Source organism: Polypterus senegalus, chromosome 11, assembly GCF_016835505.1.
Source record: "Polypterus senegalus isolate Bchr_013 chromosome 11, ASM1683550v1, whole genome shotgun sequence".
Lineage (NCBI taxonomy): Eukaryota > Metazoa > Chordata > Cladistia > Polypteriformes > Polypteridae > Polypterus > Polypterus senegalus.
In genome coordinates, this window is record NC_053164.1 from 161,618,364 (window position 1) to 161,641,532 (window position 23,169).

The 23,169-nt window shown below is 37.8% G+C and overlaps 1 protein-coding gene across 4 annotated transcripts in view; it reads right to left on the reverse strand.

Annotated features, from left to right (window-relative positions):
* ddr1 (discoidin domain receptor tyrosine kinase 1) overlaps positions 1 to 23,169 on the reverse strand; it is a 247,406-nt gene that overhangs the window by 94,957 nt on the left and 129,280 nt on the right. For all 4 annotated transcript variants that reach the window (XM_039769984.1, XM_039769982.1, XM_039769983.1 and 1 more), the window contains exon 5: positions 15,978 to 16,125. In XM_039769984.1, coding sequence (XP_039625918.1) covers positions 15,978 to 16,125 — 148 coding nt within the window. The remainder of the gene's footprint in view (positions 1 to 15,977; positions 16,126 to 23,169) is intronic.

A 23,169-nucleotide genomic window follows, 5' to 3' on the forward strand; every position in this document is an offset into this window, starting at 1 on the left:
TAAATTAAGTTCATAGACAGGCTGCCGCTGGCGTTTGTAATTTAGTGCCTGCCCTTATAAGGCCGTCCGTCAGCGGCAATCCAATAGCAAACTGCCACGGGTAAATATTCAAGGGTGAAGGACTGTGCTTATGGAGAGGAAGATGAGATGGTCAGGGTGGTGTTTGACACAAACTCAGCGAAACTGCGAGAGAAAGTTTTAAGTGCCAGGACTAAGGTAACATTAAATACAGCTATGGACATAGCACGAGATGGCACCAGCACAGCTGGGAAACTTCGATGCATGTACACCGAGTGGCTCACGTGAACTGACGCAGTGCACTGATAAAAAGCAACAGTTCCAAAGAGCTGAACAAAAACCGAATTACACAATTGAAAAGGCAGCAAAAAATATGAAGCGTCTGATACTTACAAGCACATTCATAAATCCAGCTACTGCGGAAACAAAGCACACGTTGGAAAAAGTCAATGTCCCGCTAAAGGAAGACAGTGTAAAAAAAACCCGTGCATGCAGTGTGTCAGGTCTCAGATAAAGAAGACGACGAGCTGTTTATTGATGCAGTAAGAAACGAATCGATGAATGAAACCTGTCATCTTTACAACGATTGACAAACACGGAATGTAACTTGAACACAACACATCCTACAAATACGAACCTGATTGAAAGAAATAATGATAATCAAATCCTTGATGACAGCAACACTCAGTAACACTCACAAAACAAATACTGTATATTGACAGTCATGTTACGTTATTTTTAAAATGTTCCCTTTTCTTTTTCTAGCTTTTTTAACACACTACTTCTCCGCTGCGATACGCGGGTATATATATATTGTAACGACCCGGCAGCAAGCGCTGACGGAGTGACGCCTTATGGGTAAATTATGTAAATAGTTTGTGGATAATTCATGGGTAATTTATGTAAAAGTTTATTGTGCGTTAAAATAACCGAGTAACTCAATTGTCTTCCTTGTTGTAAGTATTTGTATGTGTTTGTGTTCAACTGGTGGGGTGGGTTGGGGTATCGCCGTCCGGGGTTGTAAAAATGTAAATAGATACCGTCGTTAAGAAATGTGGTTTTGCTGTTGACCTTGGCCGTGGCTAAGCGGTTGAAATTAAGCTTTGTTTTACTGGCTATCTGTTAATAAAAAGATACAGCAGACCAGAGCTGTATCATTGCTAAGACTCTATCTAAGCAATTATTGGCGAGACACTCGGAGTCGTGCGGTGTATGGGACACGAGTGCTCGTTATCTAAAGAGCTGGGTGCAGCTGCGTGCATAACGCTGGCAATCCGCTGGCAATCCGCTAGCCGACAGCTTGGGAGAGGTGCACGGCAGAGGTCGGCTCTAAAATCTTTAAAGACTCCACCACGGGTCGCTACAATATGCATATATATATCCCGATCTACATACTCGAATAATAGATACTTTATTCGCCATCAATGATTGTTTTGGTAAAGCCATACTCTGTGTATTCATTAGATGAACGGTAAAAAAGTAAGAGCGAGGGGAGGATGACTCATTGAGGCATGCAGGCTGTAGTGCGCGTCAACTCTATCTGAATTGCGCGATCACATTTGAAAAAATATATCTTTTCAAGTTCTATTTAGTCCATATGTGTCAAACTCAAGGCCCGCGGGCCACATCCGGCCCGGCGTGTAATTATATCCGGCCCGCGAGATCATTTTATATACTGTATTATTGTTATCAATGGCCCGGGTATATGAAGCGCTGGTAACACAAACTACAGATCCCATAATGCAGCGCTTCAGCTGCCTTGCCGAACACTTACCGCGTTAATCAAGTCTACCTTATGATGCTGCAAGTTATTGTGAAGCTAGTATTATTGCGCACTGAGTTTGCACGGCACTTTGGTGACTTTGAAGAACAAAAAAAGTCCGTCTACATGCGGCTTGAACCTTGTGCATGTTTGGTAGTACATATCTGTGTGAGAAGCTCTTCTCAGTGATAAAGACTAACAAAACAGCACACAGGAGTCGCCTCACTGATGAGCACCTGCAATCCATCCTGAAAATCTCCACAACACAGAACCTCACACCAAACATAAACGAACTTGTGGCCAAAAAAAGATGCCAGGCGTCCAGCTCTAAAATGACATATGAGCAAAGACAACTGAATGATTTGATTTGTTATTGCACGTAAGAGCGGGAGTCAACCGTTTTAACAAACAGCGTATTGCACTGATACGAAATAGCTGTGTGTGGATAGATAGATAGATAGATAGATAGATAGATATATGACAACAACACTCATCACTCACAACAGTGACAAAACAATTACATTGACAATCAGGTTACGTTATTTTCAAAATGTTTCCTTTTCTTTTTCATTGCTTCTTTAACACACTACTTCTCCGCTGCGAAGCGCGGGTATTTTGCTAGTTGTTAATATTATACAGTACACACATACACTTGGTTTACGCCTATAACACACGGTGTACATTTATAGGACTTTTTAAAGTTACCTTTTTTTTCACTTTTATTCTCTCTAAATCACGATACATACTACCAAACACCAAAGTTAAAGCGCTACTGTATATGCAATCATCAGATTCAAATGTTAATAGTTCACACACACGCAAGGATCGTCCTTCCTACATTTACAATGTCTGTACCTGTTACAATGTACACACTTCTCTCTATATTGTGTTTTCTATTACACACCTGAAAGAAAGAGGCAATATATGTGAAAACATCACACTAATGCAATATTATTTGAAAATGAACAGCGTCAGATCGGGTGTGAATTTATGCTGGCGCTGTTACTTAGAGCCACATCAGGAGCTTATTCAGTGCACGCAAGAACATGCAGGTGGCCAGTTGCTGTGTGCTACAACATGCTGGCGGTGATCAACACACATGTACACACAGGAAAGTGAACTGAGTCAGTGTCACCCCACCCCACCCCACCCCTCCTGATCTGACTCTAAGAAACAAAGTGCTTACTACATTGGTTCCACATTCTGAGTGAACAAAGGACAAATGGGTTATTAGTAAATTGGCGATACCTTGTATTTACTGGAATACAAAGCAAGTAATATAAAGAAGTTGTTTCTGTATCTGATACACGGAAAACGATGTACTTTCAGGAGTCTGCACGTACCCGCATTTATTCCATTGTTTGTTGACTTTGTGCGTGTCGGTTTGATGTAAGTCACGCTTTGCTGTTTATTTTATTAGAAATAATTTTCTGCAAGTAATTATAAAGCTCGTAACTTTGAACTTGTTAGTAAAACAGACAACCCTTTATGTCAAAGTGTGTTCAGTTTAACGTTCAAAACTGTATAAGTACATTCAAAAATGTTGCTTCTTTATTAATATATAAGAGCTTCAAGAAAACAGACTTGGTAATAGTTACTTAAGTAATGATTTGTTTGAGTCTGTACAGCGCAAACATATTTGGTAAGTTTTATTTAGTGCCTTTTGTCAACGATAGCATGCCATAGCGCTCTGTTAATTACTGCTGCCATCTACTGACCTTTTTGGCCATTACTTGTTTTAACATTCTCTGAGCCTTTAATTTTGCGAGTTATTTTATGTTATTGTATTTGTTCTGTTTCAGAAACCACACAAATATTTGTCTTCAGATAAACATTTAGTTCTACAAAGCCATTGCAACTATTCCTTCCTTTACAACGTTCAGCAATTAACTGAGATCCTTCTACCTTAATTCTGGTCTGCCTCATCCTTCTTATCAGGGATTAGGATTTGGTGCCACAGAAACACACCAGTTTGATGCACGCACTTTTTAACACTTAACCCACCTCTTTTAAGTCAGTGGGTAACTGATGTTCTATTTTAAATCGTAAAAAATCAAATTCTCACTTAAACATTCTCAATAAATTCAATTAAATAAATTGTTGGGCTCAGGCTTTGCCAATGTAGGTGTGTGCTAATGAAAAGCTGTGTGACCATGGGGTGTTTATTGGAGTAGATTGCGGATTGCTTGTTAACATCAGAATCCCTGAAGCCTATGAAAAAACTCATAATCCAAGGCCAACTTAAATTCCTTTGCACCTCGTCACCAGCTCCTTTGTTTTCCAAATGTGTCAAGCAGCCTGCTATCCCATTCCCACCACCAACACAGCTCAAGTCACTTTATCTGGGTGTGAGGTGCCTGGAATTGTAGAGGGTAAATAATATATCGTCATTTGGAATAGCGTAGATCCCGTTATATAAGCCGAGAATTTTGTCCCAGATTTTTGGCTTGGAGATTGGGGGTCGGTTTATACAACGAGTATCGTTTCAGATTCAAGATTTCCAGTGCAATGCCGGTTTTGCCGATGAATACGGAAGTAAATAATGACAAAACCACAGAGCCATCTTTCAGATGAAGAAGTAACTTTGCATGCCGGTACTTTAAATTAAATAAAGAATTTATTCAAAAAAGTGTTTTAGTTATTGATTTTATTAATAAAATTTATAATAAATTATTGTGAAGTTTAAAATGAAATTTTTTATTTTGATTTACTACCAACATCTTGCGTTAAGAAACGGATGCGGTCACGTGTATCCGCTTGCGCGATTGTAAACAAACAACCGAGAGCGTTAGTTAGCTCAGTCGGAGCCCAGATACATGTGTTTGTGGATGTAATTTCCGTCATTGCAGTGATTTATATATATATGCAAGCAAGAAACATAATTGCTAAGGAAGGAAACGAAGGTAAAAGAAAGCGATCGCAATCGAAACGAAGATGGACATTGTGTGGAAATATCTCCTCCCTTCCTGCAGCCCAAAGATGTCAAATTAAATGGCGAGTACAGTATGAAATTATTTCTAGAATAGAATTCCTTTTATTGTCACTATACGCATCTACAATGAGATTAAAAGCAGCTCCTTCAGTGCAGAATAAAGTTCTGTATAGGGCTTGTATGGTTGTTTTTTAGCTTTAGCATAACGCCGGATCTGCGGCCCCGCTTCTGCTTTCTTTCCCTCCTCCGTCTGTGTCGTCTCCTAGACCCGACAACAATCCACGGAGAGCCCGCTGGTCTCGCTATGTTGTCTGGGATGTTGTGCGTGTGATGAAAAACACTCGAAACAGATGTCTGGCTCTGGACACCGATGTCTACAGTATAAGGTTCTGAATGGTGTAGCGGATGTTTGCCGAACCGATCGTGCACAAACAAGGACAAAAAAAAAGTACAAAAACAAAAAAAGTGCACTGAAAAGGAGAGCCCTGAGCCGCTGCGACCATGCGTGCCACCATGCTCCTAGCTTAATCGAAGTAGGCTGGGCACTATTTATAACTTTTTAGTTAGTACATTAGAAAAATTATTGGTGTTTTGGTAAATTATGCACATTATATTATATATCAAAAATGCCGGCAGTCTCAAATTCTCGCCGATAAACATTATAATTATACCCGAAGAGACACTTTTAAGGAAAGTTAGAAAATTTTGCTTGGATCAGGGGGTCGGCTTAAATACCGGTCATCGGCAAATACATGTAATTTAGTAGGTAGAGAAGGGGTTCGGCTAATATACCGGGTCGGCCTGTATTCCGGGATCTACGGTACATACATTTCATGTGTGTTCTGTGTCTACAAAAATCTATGTAAATATAGGATGACAGGAAATGCAAGGCAGGAATTGTTGAATACATAACTAAAACAGAAACATTTTTCATGTTTTAGTAATAACTGACAAAATGTAGATATGAAGTATATAATGTGTGAAGACTGAAATCCAAATATAAAATAAACACTTTCACAAAAGGTACAAGTATAACAAAACAAGTCAAGAAAACAACTGAAGAAAAAGAAATCAGGTTAGGTTACAATTTTGATATGATTGCTTAGATACAGTAGTGCAGAGGTAAGAACTGCTGACTCATAATCAAGTGGTATCGAGTTTGAATCCGGGCTCTTCCTAAATTTACCATTTTGAGTAGTGAGCTGCTTTTATTGTTACTATTATACAATAACAACATACAGTACATTTGATTTATTTGAGTCTATGGCAACTGGTGTAAATTTATGGTACTTGTAAAAGTTTTATTATTCAGTTTTATTCTCTCAGTCACATTCACACTCCCCCAGATCTGACATTGCTAGTTTTCAAATAATGATGGGCTATAACAGAGGTGACCTCAGATGAGGAAGAGGGTTCTACATTGCAGAGAGAGAACATAAGCCCTCCCACGAGAAATGTCCACTTACACATAAGAACGACGCAGTTGCACCTGGCATAAAGGCGAATTATGGCACTGTTTGGATGCAGAAAAAAGTCAGTTGTCATCCAGCCAGTGAATCTGTCACACGCATATCCTTCAATGAAACAGCAGGACATATCGAGCTCGCCAAGGTATCGTGCAAGGTTCTGTTTATGATTATGTTTTGTGATGATCTTTATATGAAAAAACAAATGTATATGTTATTTGTATAAAAGGCAGACAAAATGTTATTTACCTATTTACCTTGATTTATTTACTTATATTCTTACAGCATAAAGTCCTAAGTAGACTGCTGGAGGTTCCTGTGTTTTATCGACACGGGCATGCTGACAAAGTACACATGCAATGCCACTTCTTATTCAGGAAAAGATCCCAGTTGTCCCACGGGAGAAAGAATTTCCGAGACTAAAGTCAAAGCTTATGAAAGGCAGAACCGTAACAGTTGCGTAAAGTGCAACAGGAACTTCCTTCCACTTGCAGTCATTCGCATTCTGAAGTAGCATTGCACAAGTACTTTGTCAGCATGCCCGTGTTGATTCAAATAGCAATATATTATTTACCCTATACAGCTCCAGGCACCTCACACCCAGATAAACAGACTAGAGCTCTGAGAATCTTCTCTGCGACTTGAGCTGCGTTGGTGGGGGCATAGGATAGAAAGCTGCTTGCGTTTATCGACACATATGCAAAACAAAAGACGCTAATGGAGAGGTGTGAAGGAATTTAAGGTGCCCGGGATTACAACTTTTTCCATAGGCTTCATGGATTCCAGTCTTAACTTGCAAGCACAGTCAGCACAGCCATTCTCCTTTGATGCTCCATTGGTTGTTACTGAAAGCACCTGAAGTCAAAAGGGTAAAAGGGGTCAGAGTAGGACAGCTGGGAAAAAATCAAGAGAGAATTTTTAGTATTAAATATGCAGTGCAGAGGGGGTTTGTATATGGTGGCTTTGGTGGTAGCTATTCTTGCTGCCCACCAAAGGTCATGCAAAAAGACAATTTCCCCTTGGGGAATAATATAGTGTAACAAATACCAAAATACAAATTATATTATAACACAACAGTCTTTAATTACTTGCAATCAAAAGGAGAGGTGCTGTTATCCAATTGCATGCCTGTCGTATGGTGAAGCAGGAATGGCCTGAAATTAGTAACAGTGAGAGATCCTCATCAAAATATCCTCCTAGGGAACTCTTAGATACCCGATAGTTTTTTTACTTCGCTTACATTACGGCTTGTAGTGGCATTGCCATGCAGAAACCTTGGTCTCGGACAACACTTCCCAGTATGTAAACTGAGACACCTATTTCTCTGAACAAGATAGACTTTGATGCCATTTCTGCCGAGCCCTTGTGAAGTTTTCATTTTCAAAACAGAAAACCACCCTCTCTTTTAAAAAAATTATTCTTTTTGAGTGAAAGTACAATTAGTAGACACTGGAAGTATGGGACTTTCCAGTTCTGGTGGGCAGAGTGATTTGGCCCCATAGTGCAGCGTATCTCAATGACATAATCTTCTATTCCAGCACCCAAGGGGACACTATCACTATCTGTTAGCTATTATTCAGATTCTAAAACAACAAATTGACTAAAGCTAAATATTTGAAACGTGCATTGGGCCAGGTAAGTGTCAAGCCACAGATGTCCAAAATCACAGCCATACAGAACTGTCCCAGCCAACCATTAAAAGACAAGTGCATGTTTAGAACTGGCATTTTGTTACCTCGAGACAGGTTTTTCTACCACATCTGGTTTAATTTATACTAACTTATCCTCTTCCTTTTATACATTGGACCAGGACCAAAAATTCTAAAACTGGCTTTGGTGCTGTATTGAATCAGATTGTTGACAGTGTGGAACACTTCAGCCAGAAAACTGCTGGATCAGGAAAGGAGATATGCAGTTGTACAGAGTGGGGGAAGAACTTGGTTATAACATGGGCCATATCTAGCTCTATCCCTTTTCAGCACAACAGGATAAAAGAGCAGCTAAGGCCAAAAGCGGGGTGTTATTTGATAGTCACTTCAGCAAAGTAATCATCCGAGTATCTAATTGCTATTTTTCTTACCATCTACTGCATAGTGTAAACTGGGTTTATACTGTATACACTGTATAAATTGAACAAATTAATATTTCTGAGCATGGCACTATTAATAAATGTCCACAGTATTTATTCAGTGTCAAAAAACAAATCCAAGCATATGGGTGAAATTTACTCCTAACAAACATTTGTCTTTGTTCTATGTTCGTGATGAATAAATTCTTATCCTTCAAATGTTAAACTAGGGCTGCTGTTTGATTAAAACATGTAATTGCAATTAATCAAAATGAATTGCATATTAGCCAAAATTTTACATAGAAAAATATTATAACTGATGAAGAAACTATGAAGCAGAAATAATGCAGTGGTTACTTTCTAATACAAAATGGTTTTACAATAATAACCACTTGCATAGGCATATTAAATTATTCTAGTTGGTGTTTTGAAAAGTTTTGTGTAACTGAAACAATTGAATCAACTGCTCAAATTGAATTTTTTATTTTGAGCCACATCACAATGCATATTAGGAGAACATTTTGATTGGTTTTGTCATTGATGCTGTGTTTAAAATGATATGAAGATGAAAAATATTTCATTTCTGTTATTTGACTACCAGATTCAGTCAATTGCTTAAACATACCAGCTTATTTGCAGTGGTTTATATAGATATCTCATACTCGGGTTGGGGATGAGGTGATGCCTCAAGCAGAGGAATTTAAGTATCTAGGGGTCTTGTTTACGAGTGAGGAAAGAAGGAAGCGGGAGATTAACAGGCAGAACAGAGTGGCATTTGCAGTCATGATGTTGAACTGGTCAATCGTGGTAAACTGAACTGAGCCAGAAGACAAAACCTTCAATTTACCTGTTGATCTATGTTCCTAGGTTGCGAGCATCGAACAGTGATCAAATGAGGTAGATCATATATAGCAAACATCAGAAATGAGTTTCGTTTCAATTTGTTTCAAACAGTTTTGTTAAACTTGACTTGCATGTATGCAATGTTTTTTTTTGATTTTAATAAAATAAAATATACTGCATATGTATATTAAAAAAAAAAAAAAAAAAAGAAATGAGTTTCCTTTGCAAGGAGTCCAGGTTCAGCCTTAAAGTTAGGGTTAGAAATGCAGAAATTCTGGAGGAGCTCAAAGTAGAGCCGCTGCTCCTCTGAATTCTTCTGCTTCCGATTAGAGGGCCTCCTGAACACATCATTGTGGAGGAGTTTCTGGGATATCCAATCAGGAGGAGATCTTGGGGCAGATCCAGGACATGTTGGAGATATTATATCTATCTCTCAAGTGCCCTGGATCCACCTTGATCCTGCAGGAGTCAAAGGAGGTAGTGGGGAAAAGGGAAGTCTCAGCATCTTTGCTTAGACTGTTGCCACTGCGACACTATTCAAGAATTTGTCAAGCATGTCTTTCTTGAAATATAGGACTATGGGATGTGAGAGGGCTACGAGCACAAACAACATTTGTAGCAAGTAAACATCAAGGCAAGATTCAAACAGAATGGCTATTTACCTTGTCCACACCGGTGATTACATAAGTGACTCTATTTGTTAACACCAAAATATTTTGTTTTAGTGTTTCAATGCTAAAAGGTACTTCTCCCTATCAATATGACATGAACTCTAATAACAGAGACATGTAATCACAGCAACAAGCAGCTACAGCATACTTCATTGTAAAGTATGAATCTGCAATCAATGAATGTGTGTCATTTGTTTGGTTTTTGAAGGAAATCTACTGTTCATTATTGTAACCCGTAAGTGAATGTATGTCAGATATTTGAATTATACATTGAAGAATGTAATACCGTCTCACAGCATAAGCAATAAGAAACTCACACAACAAACCTTAAAAACAGCAAAACAAAGGATGTTTTATAGGCGCTCTGAAATAAGGGATTCATGTAAAACTGATAAGATTGATTTCAAACAGGAAGCTTTAAAGTTGGGACAAATGTTTTTTTGTGATCAAATTTTTATTATGTAGGGCAAATTAACATATCAATAAATGGGCATAGCAAACCAGCCACTCCCACCCTTTCACACCTAGCCTGAGCAAAGGGATAATAAAAAAAATCAATGAGTTACAAGCAGAGATTTACCCAATTGAGCCACAGCAGACCAGGATTCAATTACATTACTGGAAGCACCTTTAATCCAAGCTGCAGACAACTAAAAAATGTATTAAGTTGTAGAAGGAGGACTGCCAGGGTACCCAGACAGAATAACTTGTGTTCAGAGAGTTTGGGTGGAAGCCTAGAAAGGTCTAAAAGAAGAAAGATTTGGGGTAACAAATACTGCAGGAAACAAAGGAATATAGTATGTGAGATACGTGTGTCCAAAAGGAAAAGACAGGGGGACTGTGCCAAAACATTTGGAGAATAGTGGAAGGTAAACTAAGGGAACATAATTGACAGAGGGGGTCAGCAATGAGGCCCATCAGAAACCACGAGCGGGGAGTAGGATAGAGTCTGTGTAGAATTTTGAACTGGGTGTGCTGGTAGTTTCAGTTTCTAGAACAAAACCTTACATTGGAGAGAATGGTGTCCCTTGAAATGGGTGAAGGGAGAGGAGAAAGGTATCTGGACCAAAGAGAAATCAAAGGCAGAGAGGTTTATAGGATGCTTGCAAAGTAAGAGGGTTGAGGGTAGAGACAGGTTTTTTTTTTTCCTGGGAGAGAAAGAACAAAACAGAGAGAGTACAATGAGTAATTTGGTAAGGGGTTAGTCAGGGAAGCCCCACATGTTCAGAGTACTGACTGGAGTTGCTAGCAGAAAAAGAAACTGGAACTAGGGAGATTAAAATGTGTTTGTAAAGACTGTAATGTCATAAGCCCCAAACTATTAAACAGATCTGCCAGCACACTAATTCCAGCACACTGCTGACGGAGGAAATACACAGGGTGAGCTACCAATTGAAACAGCGTTTTCCAGAGGGTGCACATAAATTTTTCCACATAATGCCAGATATTGGTGGCATAAAGCAAAATAGGACCCAAAAATGTTTGGTGGCTTTGGACTTCAAAGAGGTAAACCGAGCACCCTGAAGAGAAAATGGGAAAACCTGACAAGGGAGGATTCTATAGGGAGCCTTGGAGGGGGATTAGGGAGAGGACACAGCCATGATAAAATAGGGCAGAGGGTGAAAGCCCAATGGTATAGTTATAGGTCAGGCAGCGCTACACCATCTCTAATCAGGGTTGAATGTTTAAGGTCTGTTCTCTTGCCATTCCAGAGGAACCTTGAGATCAGTGACCTAACTTTGGACCAATATTTAGTAGAAGGTGGAAATGGCTGCATGGAGTTAATGAAGTTGAAGCATGGTACAATACTGATTTTGATAAGGGCCAAACGAAATTGAAAACAAAGGGTGGGTTTGGACTAGGTGTTTATGGAGGCTTTTGCATCAATGAAGATGTAACAATAGTTATTAGATGATATATCTGAGATTGAGTAATATCAACTCCCAAATATCTTCTACTACTTGATACAGTGATGGCAGATGGTAGGGCGAATTGACAGCACATATCATTAAGGGGTAAGAGGGGCAATTTAGACCAATTGGTCCGAAGCCCATTATGTTCATAACTTGCCATGAGAATTGCCAATTCATGTAATCAAAATCCTTTTAGTCATCCAAGGAAAGGAGCACAGCAGGGCTAGGAAGGGAGGGAGCTAAATTAATGACATGCAAAAACCTTGTCATGTTATCAGAGTCTAACCTTGAATATATGAAACCAGACTGGTTGGGGTGGATTAATTTGCTAATAACAACTTTCTGTAAGCGGTGGGCCAGAACTTTAGCTAGCAGTTTTGTATCTGTATTAATGCAAAAGAGGGGTCTGTAACTCTGACACACAGTGAGGTCTTTACTTTGCTACAAAAGTAGAATAAACTACTGAAATATTAATACAAGGGTTTAAATGGCCGGATGAAGCGGCAGCATTAATCATCTCAAAACTGGGAAGAGATATGTATTTCCAGAGTGTGGAAATAACCTCGGGAGGGAGCCCATCCATCCCTGGGGCCTTGCCTGTGCTCAATGAGGCTAATGCCTCTCTCAACCAGTCGATTAAGTGCTCCCGGTAGAATGTTTGTACTTATAATTACAATTACACCACTGTAAACTTGCACTACAACTGTAATATTGGACAACATGAGCCACTTTAAGAACCATTTGGACTATCTGAATTGTATGTGCAGATATTGTACTAATGCTTTTATATGGTATATTTTTAATTTTTTATCACTTTTTTATTATCATCATTTTATAGGAAAGTTGATTTATGGAGGAGTTGCATGGAACCCTAAATACAAAGAGGACTATTTTCATTTATGTTAGGTAGAATGCCCAGAGGGGGCTGGGCAGTCTCATGGTCTGGAACTCCTGCAGATTTTTTTTTTTTCTCCAGCCAGACTTTTTTTTTTTTTTTTTTTCTGTCATCCCTGGCCATCGGACCTTATTCTTATTCTATGTTAATTAGTGTTGTCTTATTTTAATAATTCTTACTTTCTTTTTTTTTCCTCTTTTCTTCATCATGTAAAGCACTTTGAACTACATTATTTGTATGAAAATGTGCTATATAAATAAATGTTGTTGTTGTTGCATATTGAATCTCATTGTACCATACAATGACAATAAAGGAATTCAATTCAATTCAATAGAACAGAGCAAATATTTACATTTGAAGATCCTTGGCTTCTAAGTCAATTTAATTTCTAAGAGCTATGATCTTGGAGCCGTGTGCTGTTAGAATACTAAGTTGTACACTTGATATCATTTTCATGATGAAATGCATTAAAGTATGCATATTAAAATTTCACAGATAAATGACTAACTTCATTTAAATCATGTATACTGTTAATAATTAAACACGTGGGGGCACTATGGCGCAGTGGTAGCAATAAGCTGGCAACCTGTCCAGGGATTGTTCCTGCCTTGCTCTCAATGCTTGCTGGGACTGGTGTGACCCTGGATGTATGGAATAATTAAACAAGTATAACTAAGATTTTTCAATGTTCCTTAAAGGTTTTGAAGATTCTGCATTTTAAGCTTACTGCTGGTTTTATATTTATTACAGACACTTACTGTGTGATGATTGGTTACGTGGCGAAACAAAACATAAAAGGACAGGAATTGGGGGTTGGTACTTTTGACAGACAGAGTATTGTTGCAATAAATTATTCCATCCAGTGTCGCACGTGTCATGGCAAGCAACTTGAGGGAGGCAGGAACAATCCCTGGACAGGGCACCAGCTCATTGCCTCCCAGATGGTACCTGCATTAACTACAGAGCCTATACTGAAAGATAAGAACTCCTCTAGTTTGACATCAAGCTTTTTGCAAATCAATTTGTTTTTCTTAAGAGACGTGTTGAATTTCCACCTCGGGGCACAAGATGTTAAAAATAGAAGGATCAACTGTAAATGATTACATTTTTCGTCAGATATAGCATCTGAGACCAATAAAGCCAGGTGGCGTGATATGAAAATATAATTAATGCAAGACAGTGAATTACGACGGGAAGAGGAAAAAAAAAAAAAAAAAAATCTCTGACTGAAGGACTAAGTAACTGAAATTAATCTATTAAATTAACATTGGCAGTAAAAAGTATAAAGAATATGTAGAATGAGGTGTACGCTTGATGACCAGTTGTGGAGATCTGTCTAGCAATGGGTTTAAGGTGGTGCTAGCATCAATGCCGACCAGAAGTTCACAGTCAGAGAACTGAAGATGGTCAGTGAGGTTGAGAAAAAAGGAGGAGTAATACGGGTTATAGTCATAGGTGGAAAAGAAGAGTAATTTATGACCTCCTAGCTCAGACTTCAAGTAACAAAATCGACCTGTGTCATTGTTCCCAGATTCCAAAAGGTTGGAACAAATCTAAAGAAAAGGAGAAAATTGGAAAAATCAAAGCACCATCAGTTTCGGACTTTTGAAATTTTAAATTAATGTCACAAATCTATTAAATATTACCCTTTAGTAATATTTTATAACATAATAATTATGCAAATCTAATATATAAAGCAAAGTCGATGTGTGTATGTATGTTTGTTTGTCCGCCATATAAATCTGCACCGGGCGTCTGATCGTCTCCAAACTCGGGATGGGGCTCCTTTGTGACCAGGAGAAGGTCATGGGGTAGGTTTGGTTGGGGAAAAATGTTTGTGGTGAAGGGCAGGGCACCTTTTCACCTTCAGTACACATCCCTGTACTTCTCGTCGACAAGATGGCCGCACGTTGCAACAAAACTTCACAGCGGCACAATCTAGCAGCACGTTTGGTCCCTGTGCGTCGCTCTTTACCCATGTTTCTTTAAATTGCCAAGAGATGCCGGAAGTGTCCAAATATGAGAAGGCTGATTGCTTTGGTCGGGTAAAGCAGGACTGCCGTAGAGATTTAAAACGTGAACGACTCAGTGCGCATGGCAGGCTCACACATCCACGTTTCCGTGGGTCATACTCCCACAGGCACTGATAGTGCTGTATTTAATTCGCCAATGTCTGTTATATGTCGGCACATTTGAACAGAGACTCGCCTTAAAAAGACAGTATCCTTCCCCCGCCATTTTCCCCACACGCAGCACCGGTTATATGTCACTTTTCTCTGTAGTTACCATCGTCAATGTCCATTAGATACTAGCACACTTCAACACAAACGCTTCTTAAAAACAGACCACCCCTCCCCACCATTTTTCCCAGTACAGTTTCAGTGCTACTATTTCTCACTGCGTATTTGTGTTGCTATCTGCTTGCTTTCCGACTCACAGTACGATTTCAGTGTTGCTCTTTTTTACTGACTGGTGCGATTTGTTTGCTTCCGACGTATTGTAAAGAAGGTAAATTCATCTCACTGTGGTGCGTATTCCGTACGTAATACCATGTAACACATTATAATTGTCCTGCTTTTCGCGAATATACCCATACCACCGAAAAAAAGTACAATTCGATGGTCCAGTTCAGAAGCCAGAAAAAAGTCTATTTCAAGGGTGTCTCAAACACCACAGCAGACAATCCAAAGTGGATGAACTTACAATAAAATGTGAATCAAAAAACTTTTTTCTGTTTCTATGTTCTGTTTCTTTCATTTGGGAAATTCACCGGTTATAGATTCCCGGGCAATGCCGGGTACTCCTGCTAGTGCATTATAAATCATACAACAACTATAGCAAATATTATAAACCTAACCAATTAGCTCACTTGCAAACTAGACTGTAAACATATGTTTTTAACTTTCTTTTACAATGGGCAAATTTCACTAACAGCTTATTTGATTTTTACATTCCTTTCTACAGCAACGTGGATACACCATTTTAAAATATTTGTGCAATCTCAAGATGGCAATTTATATCCGGATAACATTCTTGCCTTTAAAAAATGTACATATTTGAGGAGTTTAAACCTATTTTCATGTTTGGACCCTGTTTAGCTTAAGCACTATTGTAAGATATAAGAACTGCCACAGTATTTTTACAATTTATAAAAAATTCATTACTTTCAGACACAATTTTATGTGGCAAATGATGTTACAGAGTAGACAGCAGTTGTTATGGAACAGTTTATGCTTACTAATACTAGGGACACACATATGTCTTCAAAAAATCCCGTCATGGGAAACTAACTCTTGTTGTTTATAGCTAAAAGAAAGAAATCGTGGATTTTTGTGCATTTTCTTAAAATTGGAAAAAAAAAAAAAAAAAGTTAAAAGTAGAAAATCCTACTGTTTAAAAAGGTACTCACCAGTCCACTCACAGCCATACAGTTCAACTCGTAAACACACACTCATGACTCGGTCAGCCATGGGATAGAAGCGGACATAACGGGCAATAATTGGGGGGCCCAGGTCTTTCAGAACCACATCATATGTGTTGACATTTCCAGAGATGATCTAAACGGGAGAAGAAAAGAGTTGATGCATTTATTTAGTTTGAAATTCACCAGTAGATAATGTGCAGCAAGTTGGCTACAAACAGAATCAACTCCAAAGTTACAGAAAATCAATCCATCCATTCATTTTCTAAATCTGCTTATTCAAAGCAGAGTTGTGGGGAAGCTGGAGCCTATTCCAGAAAGACAGCAACATTCTCAGGACAAGCTGTAAGCCCACTGCAAGGTGAAAAACACACAGAGAGTAAGGACCAATTTAGCCTTACCAATCCACCTAACACACATTTCTTTGGATTGTTGGTGCAAATCTTAGCATATTGAAGAAATCCACACAAACAATGGACGGAGAATGCAAACTCCACTCAGGGAGCACTTGGGGTTGCAAAGTGACGGCACTACCACTACGCTACCGGATTACTGAAAATATACCTCAAATTCCAATGCTAGGTTTATATGATACGTAAAATGGCCTGTTTAGTTAAATTTTTGTGTTTTTCTTTGTAAACATTAAACCAAAAGCGAACATTGATTTTTCAAGTACATTTTATATCATAAGGCAAAAAACAAAATTGTTATTTTGCTTGGTCTTTAATTCAATTTATAAAAGTAATCTGATATCTAATATTTCCTATTTTTAAAAGCAAATATCTTGATTTGAAAACTACTGAAAATGCAACCATTTACTTTAAAAGAGAATTAGAAATAAGTTTCAATAAGCCAGGAATGCAAAGATTGTCATTTGTACAAATTCACAAAAACTGTATAACCAAGGCAAATTAGTTTTAAAACTGATACACAACCCACAGCATTAAGCAGGCTGAAAAACACAAAAGAAATTGAAAATGAGTGTAACTAACTGAAAAGTGTCTCTAAAAACATACATATTTGGTTACAATAATGCATCAGATGGATTGTTCTCAGAAAACGTGTATGAGGTGAACTTTTTAACTTTTATTTTTTAACTTTTGTTATTTTTTGCAGGTTTGACTAAAGTCTGTAATTTCATGTGTTGAAACGGGCCAATTTCCAATTTTTAAGCATGTCCATTACTTTAATATCAAAGCAGTACCAAAAGGCTGCAAACAGAATTCAATATCTTCAAATGGAAAGATGTCTGGAAATGAATTTCATATTAACAATCAAAAGGAAAGAAAATGACATTTTGAGCTATAATATGTGATCTTGAGGACTAAGTTTAGTTTGCTTTTTGTTTCTTATGTATGTATGTATTTCTTACTTTAACATTCAACTGTGCAATAGTTTATCTGGCGCCTTATACAGTGGTGTGAAAAACTATTTGCCCCCTTCCTGATTTCTTATTCTTTTGCATGTTTGTCACACAAAATGTTTCTGATCATCAAACACATTTAACCATTAGTCAAATATAACACAAGTAAACACAAAATGCAGTTTTTAAATGATGGTTTTTATTATTTAGGGAGAAAAAAAATCCAAACCTACATACCTACATATTGGATTCTGTGTCGATTTCCTTGGTTAATAATTAATGTTTAATTCAATAAAATATGATTACTACTAATTATTGTGTTAATTTAATTCTATTGTATGTTTGTTTAGAGTTTTCTCCAAAGAAAAGTAGGTAAAATACAGCCAAGAGCCAGGCATAAGATTTCAACTAGCCTTCCCAGTAGAAGCTCACTTTTGTCCAGCCAGGCTCCAAATACTAACTGCTGGCTTCAGCTGGAGCAGGACCAAAAATGGGGAGCTGGCAAAACAACTACATATATTACAAAAACAAACTAGAAGTCCTACAAGGAGGAGAGTCACCATAAACGTTTAGCTTTATCACAGTTGGTGCAATAAAGAATCTTTACAAATCAAAGATTTATTGCAAAAAATGGGTAAACAAAGAACAAAAGCTCAAAACAGCTAAACAAGTCAAAAAGGAGTTGTCTAAAAAGCCCCAATACTTTAAACAGAATTCAAAATCCATGGAGGTGCCCCAAATTCCAGAAGGGCATCAAGGACCTTGGAAGTTTTCTTCACAGCCCTGCTGGATTCCGTGGGGGCCAACAATGGACGTGGCAGGGAGGCTCAGGGACGTAAATATTTTCCGTACAGCCCAGAAGTACTTCCAAGTCACGGAGACGGAAGGAATGACGCACTTCCGGGCTGAAGAGAAAGAAGAGTTTTGATCTGACTTTAAAAGGAATCTGGGAAACCCCTGCGAGTTGAGAGGAAGGGTGACAACACATCTTGGAGTTGGAGGATTGTGATTGATTATTATTGTGTATTGTTTATTGGAGGAATAGTGGAGGTGAAGGTGCTTTGTGCACTTTATTGTAAAAATAAATTTATTTGTACATTTATCTGGTGTCTGGTCAGAGGATTCAAGGGGACGACAGCACCCCCTGTCACAACCTGTTCCAACTTACATACAAATTCAACTTAAGTACAAACCTACAGTCCCTATCTCATATGTAACCCGGGGACTGCCTGTAGTACACAAACAACAAAAATAACAAAATTATAATAACAAAAGGACCAAAGAAAAACATAAAGGACATAAGAGAAGTGGCTTAAACATAACAACATGCATCCAGCTATTACGGATTCCTTTCTGAATGAGTGTCCTCACTTAACAGGCCAGTAACATTCAGTTAAATGAATGAGACTTTGGACCCTATGAGCTGGAGAAAGTCCCTGGCTCCTGAATTGCTTTCTGCCACCTCCACTTCTCATTTTAATCCATCCACTAATATGTAAAGATCTCTCTTCTGCCCACACCAGGTAAGGACCTTACTAAATGTGGAAGTTACTGCACAATCTCATTGATTAACTCAGAAATCAACCTAATAGCTAAAGTAGTAGCCCTTTGGTTGCACTGTATGATACATAAATTGATTCACACTGTTCAAACAACTTAATTAAGCCATAAATGACAACATATACTGTCTTCCCCATTCCACCCATGGTGCACCATGTCTTTTAAATCAAACTGCATTACTTTCTTCAGATGCAGAGAAGGTTTTTAATAGAAGTGATTGGTGCTTTCTTTTGCAGGTCCTGACACAAAAGGTTTCACAACAGAGTTTGCCAATTTAATTAAAATCCACCGTTTACTACTCTGCAATTTGAGCTCCATTTTAAACCTCAAAGACCACCATGATATTTTTTAACATTTAAAAACAGGTTCACTTTAGAATACAACTTTATGTGGCAAATTAATATATGAAGGCTTATGAACATATGACTTTGATTTGAAAAATACCAAACTTATTCTTTGAAGTCTTTGTACCCAGAAACAAGCCTGGTTGATCTCCTATGCTCTTCTGATGTGGTCTCATTGTGAGAATTAATGGGGCTGCCTTCAAGATGTCACCTCCATAACTTCACATTTAAGATAGGTGTCAAGTCAGTTTTTTGTAAAAATTACTCTAGATGTTGCATTTGCACGTAGTTTTATTTCTATATTTTTTCTGACCTTACTTGGAAATTCAGTTTAGTTTTCCCTCATTGGGTATTTTTAGTTTTAATTTAGTTTTTATTTCACAGACATTTCAATTTATTTTTATATCTGTTAGTTTCAGTTTTTATTTAAGTAATTATGGCATGGAGCGCCTATGAAGTTTAGTTTTGAGTCACAATCAGATAGAACTGTACACTTATCATATTTGAATATAATAGGAGTTTAATGTTAGTGGAAGCTTGCTACACTATGTGGTTTTAATATATGGTTTTGTTTTTGTATAATAAAAACAAACATAATCAAAACCAGATACTGAATATTAACAATTTTATCATTTTTCACATATTTTCTATATCATTTGTGCTGGGCAAATGCATGCAAATTTTTGGCACTTTTTAACTTTTCCTTTTATTGCCCAGAATGGGCCAATCTATATGATCATGAAAATCATGGGGGCTTAGAAAGAGCAGGTTGAGTATGCAGACCCCCTTCTACCTGTTTCCAGGGGAAACAAAGAAAAACAAGCATGTAGTGTCAAGGTTAGCAGTAGTGGGACTTGAATAGCCCATGCATAAGAAGTGTAAACACTTAATGAGCAGAGCAAGAGTAGGTAGTCGGTGCATGGATGGGCACAAAACGACAGAGACAACATCTGAGATTATCAAAACCTGTTTATCCAGAGCAGGAGTGGAGGAAACTTGGAGCCTACCCCAGCAGTTTTGGATGCAAGGCAGAAAAATCCCAGGTATGCAATATGCATGGCTGATGTTAAGAACAAAAATATGATATTGCAAGTATGCATTTTGAGAGAGAAATTTTGAGAAAAGGGGGACTGATATTTTAAAACATAATTCTGCTACTAAGTTATTTTCATATTATCATCATGTATTTTGATCTTTGAATATAAACGAAAAAAAAAAATCTTATATAATATGCTACCGTGGCTCGCAAACCATTTGACCTATTGACCTGAAATTTGGTACACATATACTACGTGACGTCTACTATCTGCTTTCAGGGTGATGATTGACCTCAAAGGTTTTTCCCGTTTTTATTTTTATTTTAATTGTAGAATCAACTCTTGGCAGCGGTCAGCAGGGCAGCCTTGCGGCACATGCATATGGGCACCGTCCGCATCCCTACCACCTTCGCCGTCACTTCCCCTGCCTCTTCGTATTTTAAATCATTCTTGGAGGCAGATTGAAGACTTAAGTGCCAGCTTAAGTGAAAAATTAAGGAAAACATACTATTGTATTTGCATCACAAACACTGACTTAATCAGTTTTAACAAGAAAAGATGTAGACGAAAGAATAGTAAAAACGGGCCGCTAGGGTGGAGAAAAGAAGAGCTGCTCAGGAAGCAGCAAGCACATCTACCTCTGAGCAAACAAATACTAAACGTACAGAAAAACAGTATGAAAACTATGAATGCGCAAGTCAAGTGTATTCACTGCACGTTATTGTGCAGTGTGCCATTACAGGTATAAAATAAATATAAAAACACATTAGTATGTTTAGTTTTTCTTTGCCTACTGACCTGTAGTTCAGGAGAGACATTGCAATCTCAGGAATTTTACAAGGCTTGTATTGCTTTGTTGTTAAACAACTTTTTTTAAAGGAAAAGTGGTTGGTCAGTAACAATATGCTGATCTTATATGATGACCTAGTACATCTCTCGATCAGTGCCATTTAATGCTCAGAAAGGATTTCTCCTGTGCAAAGTGGCAGGTGAATTATTGTCAACAAAATGCAGACATCTGAGAAATAAACTGAAATGCTACTCACTCAACAGTAAAGGTTTTGTTGAACAGCACATTCTGATTTCAGGCGTTTGATTTACACCATAGTATACAACAAGTGCAAAGCTGCCCACCAGTAAATCATTTTCTATGTCACACACTTTACGCACCTGTATTCAACTCGCTTTGTCACCACAAATACTGTGTGAATAACCGCCCTCCATTACCAGCCGCCGTTCACTGGATGAATATATGTGGGCAGCTTGCGGTGGATTACTTTTGGTTTTTAGAGTTAAAAGTTACAAGGGTTAAAGACTAACGAGAAGAATTTTCATTCAAAAATGACAACTAAAAATATTTTTTAGTAAATTCTTTTTTTTTTTCAGTTAGTCTTTTCGGCTACTTTAACAGTTTTGTTTAGCTTTATAGTTTTCATTTCAGTTTTGTTAATTATTTTATTTCAGTTTACAAAAATGTTTTTTTAATAATAGTTTGATTTTAGTTTTCATTAACTATAATAAAATTGGTCCAGACCTTGTATTTCAGTTGTGCCATTCCTGTTTCCTCTTTATTCTTTAATCTTCAGCGGAGGTCAGTGGATAAAACACAAAAAATGTACCTCACTTCTCCTCTTTCCCTTTACTTACTTTACACTTTTATAGTTTCTAATTTACTAAAATAAAACCTGTAGCATTTTTCTGTTCCACGCTGTGCAAAGCTTCCTATAAACCGCAATTGATTTACACAACCAGGTCTTAAACTTGTTTCCCATACAGAAGTAGTTTGGTTAAAAATTAAACTAAAAAAAACCAACCACCTGCACATCCACTTCAAACTTATACATAAAGATTATATTTAATTACCTGTAAGTGCCACTTAATGGTTTAGGCTCCAGACCACATGTTCTGGCAGTGGCAGTCTATATCTTTGTAGGAACTTAAGTATATCATACCTATAAAATATTTCCACAGTGGGTCAGTAGAGGTTTGTGATGATAAAGGAGTTTCAAGGACAGGCGGTTCCTGATAAGATAAATTAATGATCTCTGTAAGCAATGACACTGATAAATGCTTGCTAGTCATGGGTCACCAGACATGATCTAACTTTTGTTGATATGAAGTAAGCAGGTTGACTTTGATTGATGGAACAACAAGAATGAGGGGAAGATTTCCAAGCAATTAAAAACTGGAGACTACTTTGACTGGCATTCAGAACTTTAATGTAAAGGTCTGAATCATCACTAATGATATTAAGAACCTATTTTTGTTAAAATTAAAATAGTGTGGCTTATTTTCTTCCTCACTTGGGATCCAGTATGATGTAATGTTAAGATATAGGAGAGAAGGCTGACATACTTTTGACATGTAGAACTAATGGCAACAGACAAAATTCCTCATAATTCCGCAATATCATTATATTCACAGCCAACGATCAAAGAAGCACTGGCTCGAGAAAACCAGAGAAGACTGGAAAAAATAATGGATTTGACTATAGTGGAAGCTGAACAATTGCCACAGGAAAGACAAAAATGGAGAGTTGCTGTGATTAAGCTATCACTTGCATCACAGTAGACAAAAAGGAAAAGGAATTCATCAAGTTGTACAATTCAGAGATGATTCAATGCAGTTAACTGCATCAAGGGCAAAAGGATACCCTGCGATGCAGTATTCCCCCTCTCTGCCTCTTTTTTTCCACTCTTCTTCACTTTTCCCCTATTTACTGACCAACTGTTGTTAGTTAAACAAAACAGAAAAAAGAAGAAGAGAACATTTACTACTTCAAGGCTGGGATATATTTATGTCTCATATCATGAAGACCTCTGAAAGACTGGTCCTAGACTAGGAGTTCTCTTGTGGCAGACCATCTGGACCCACTG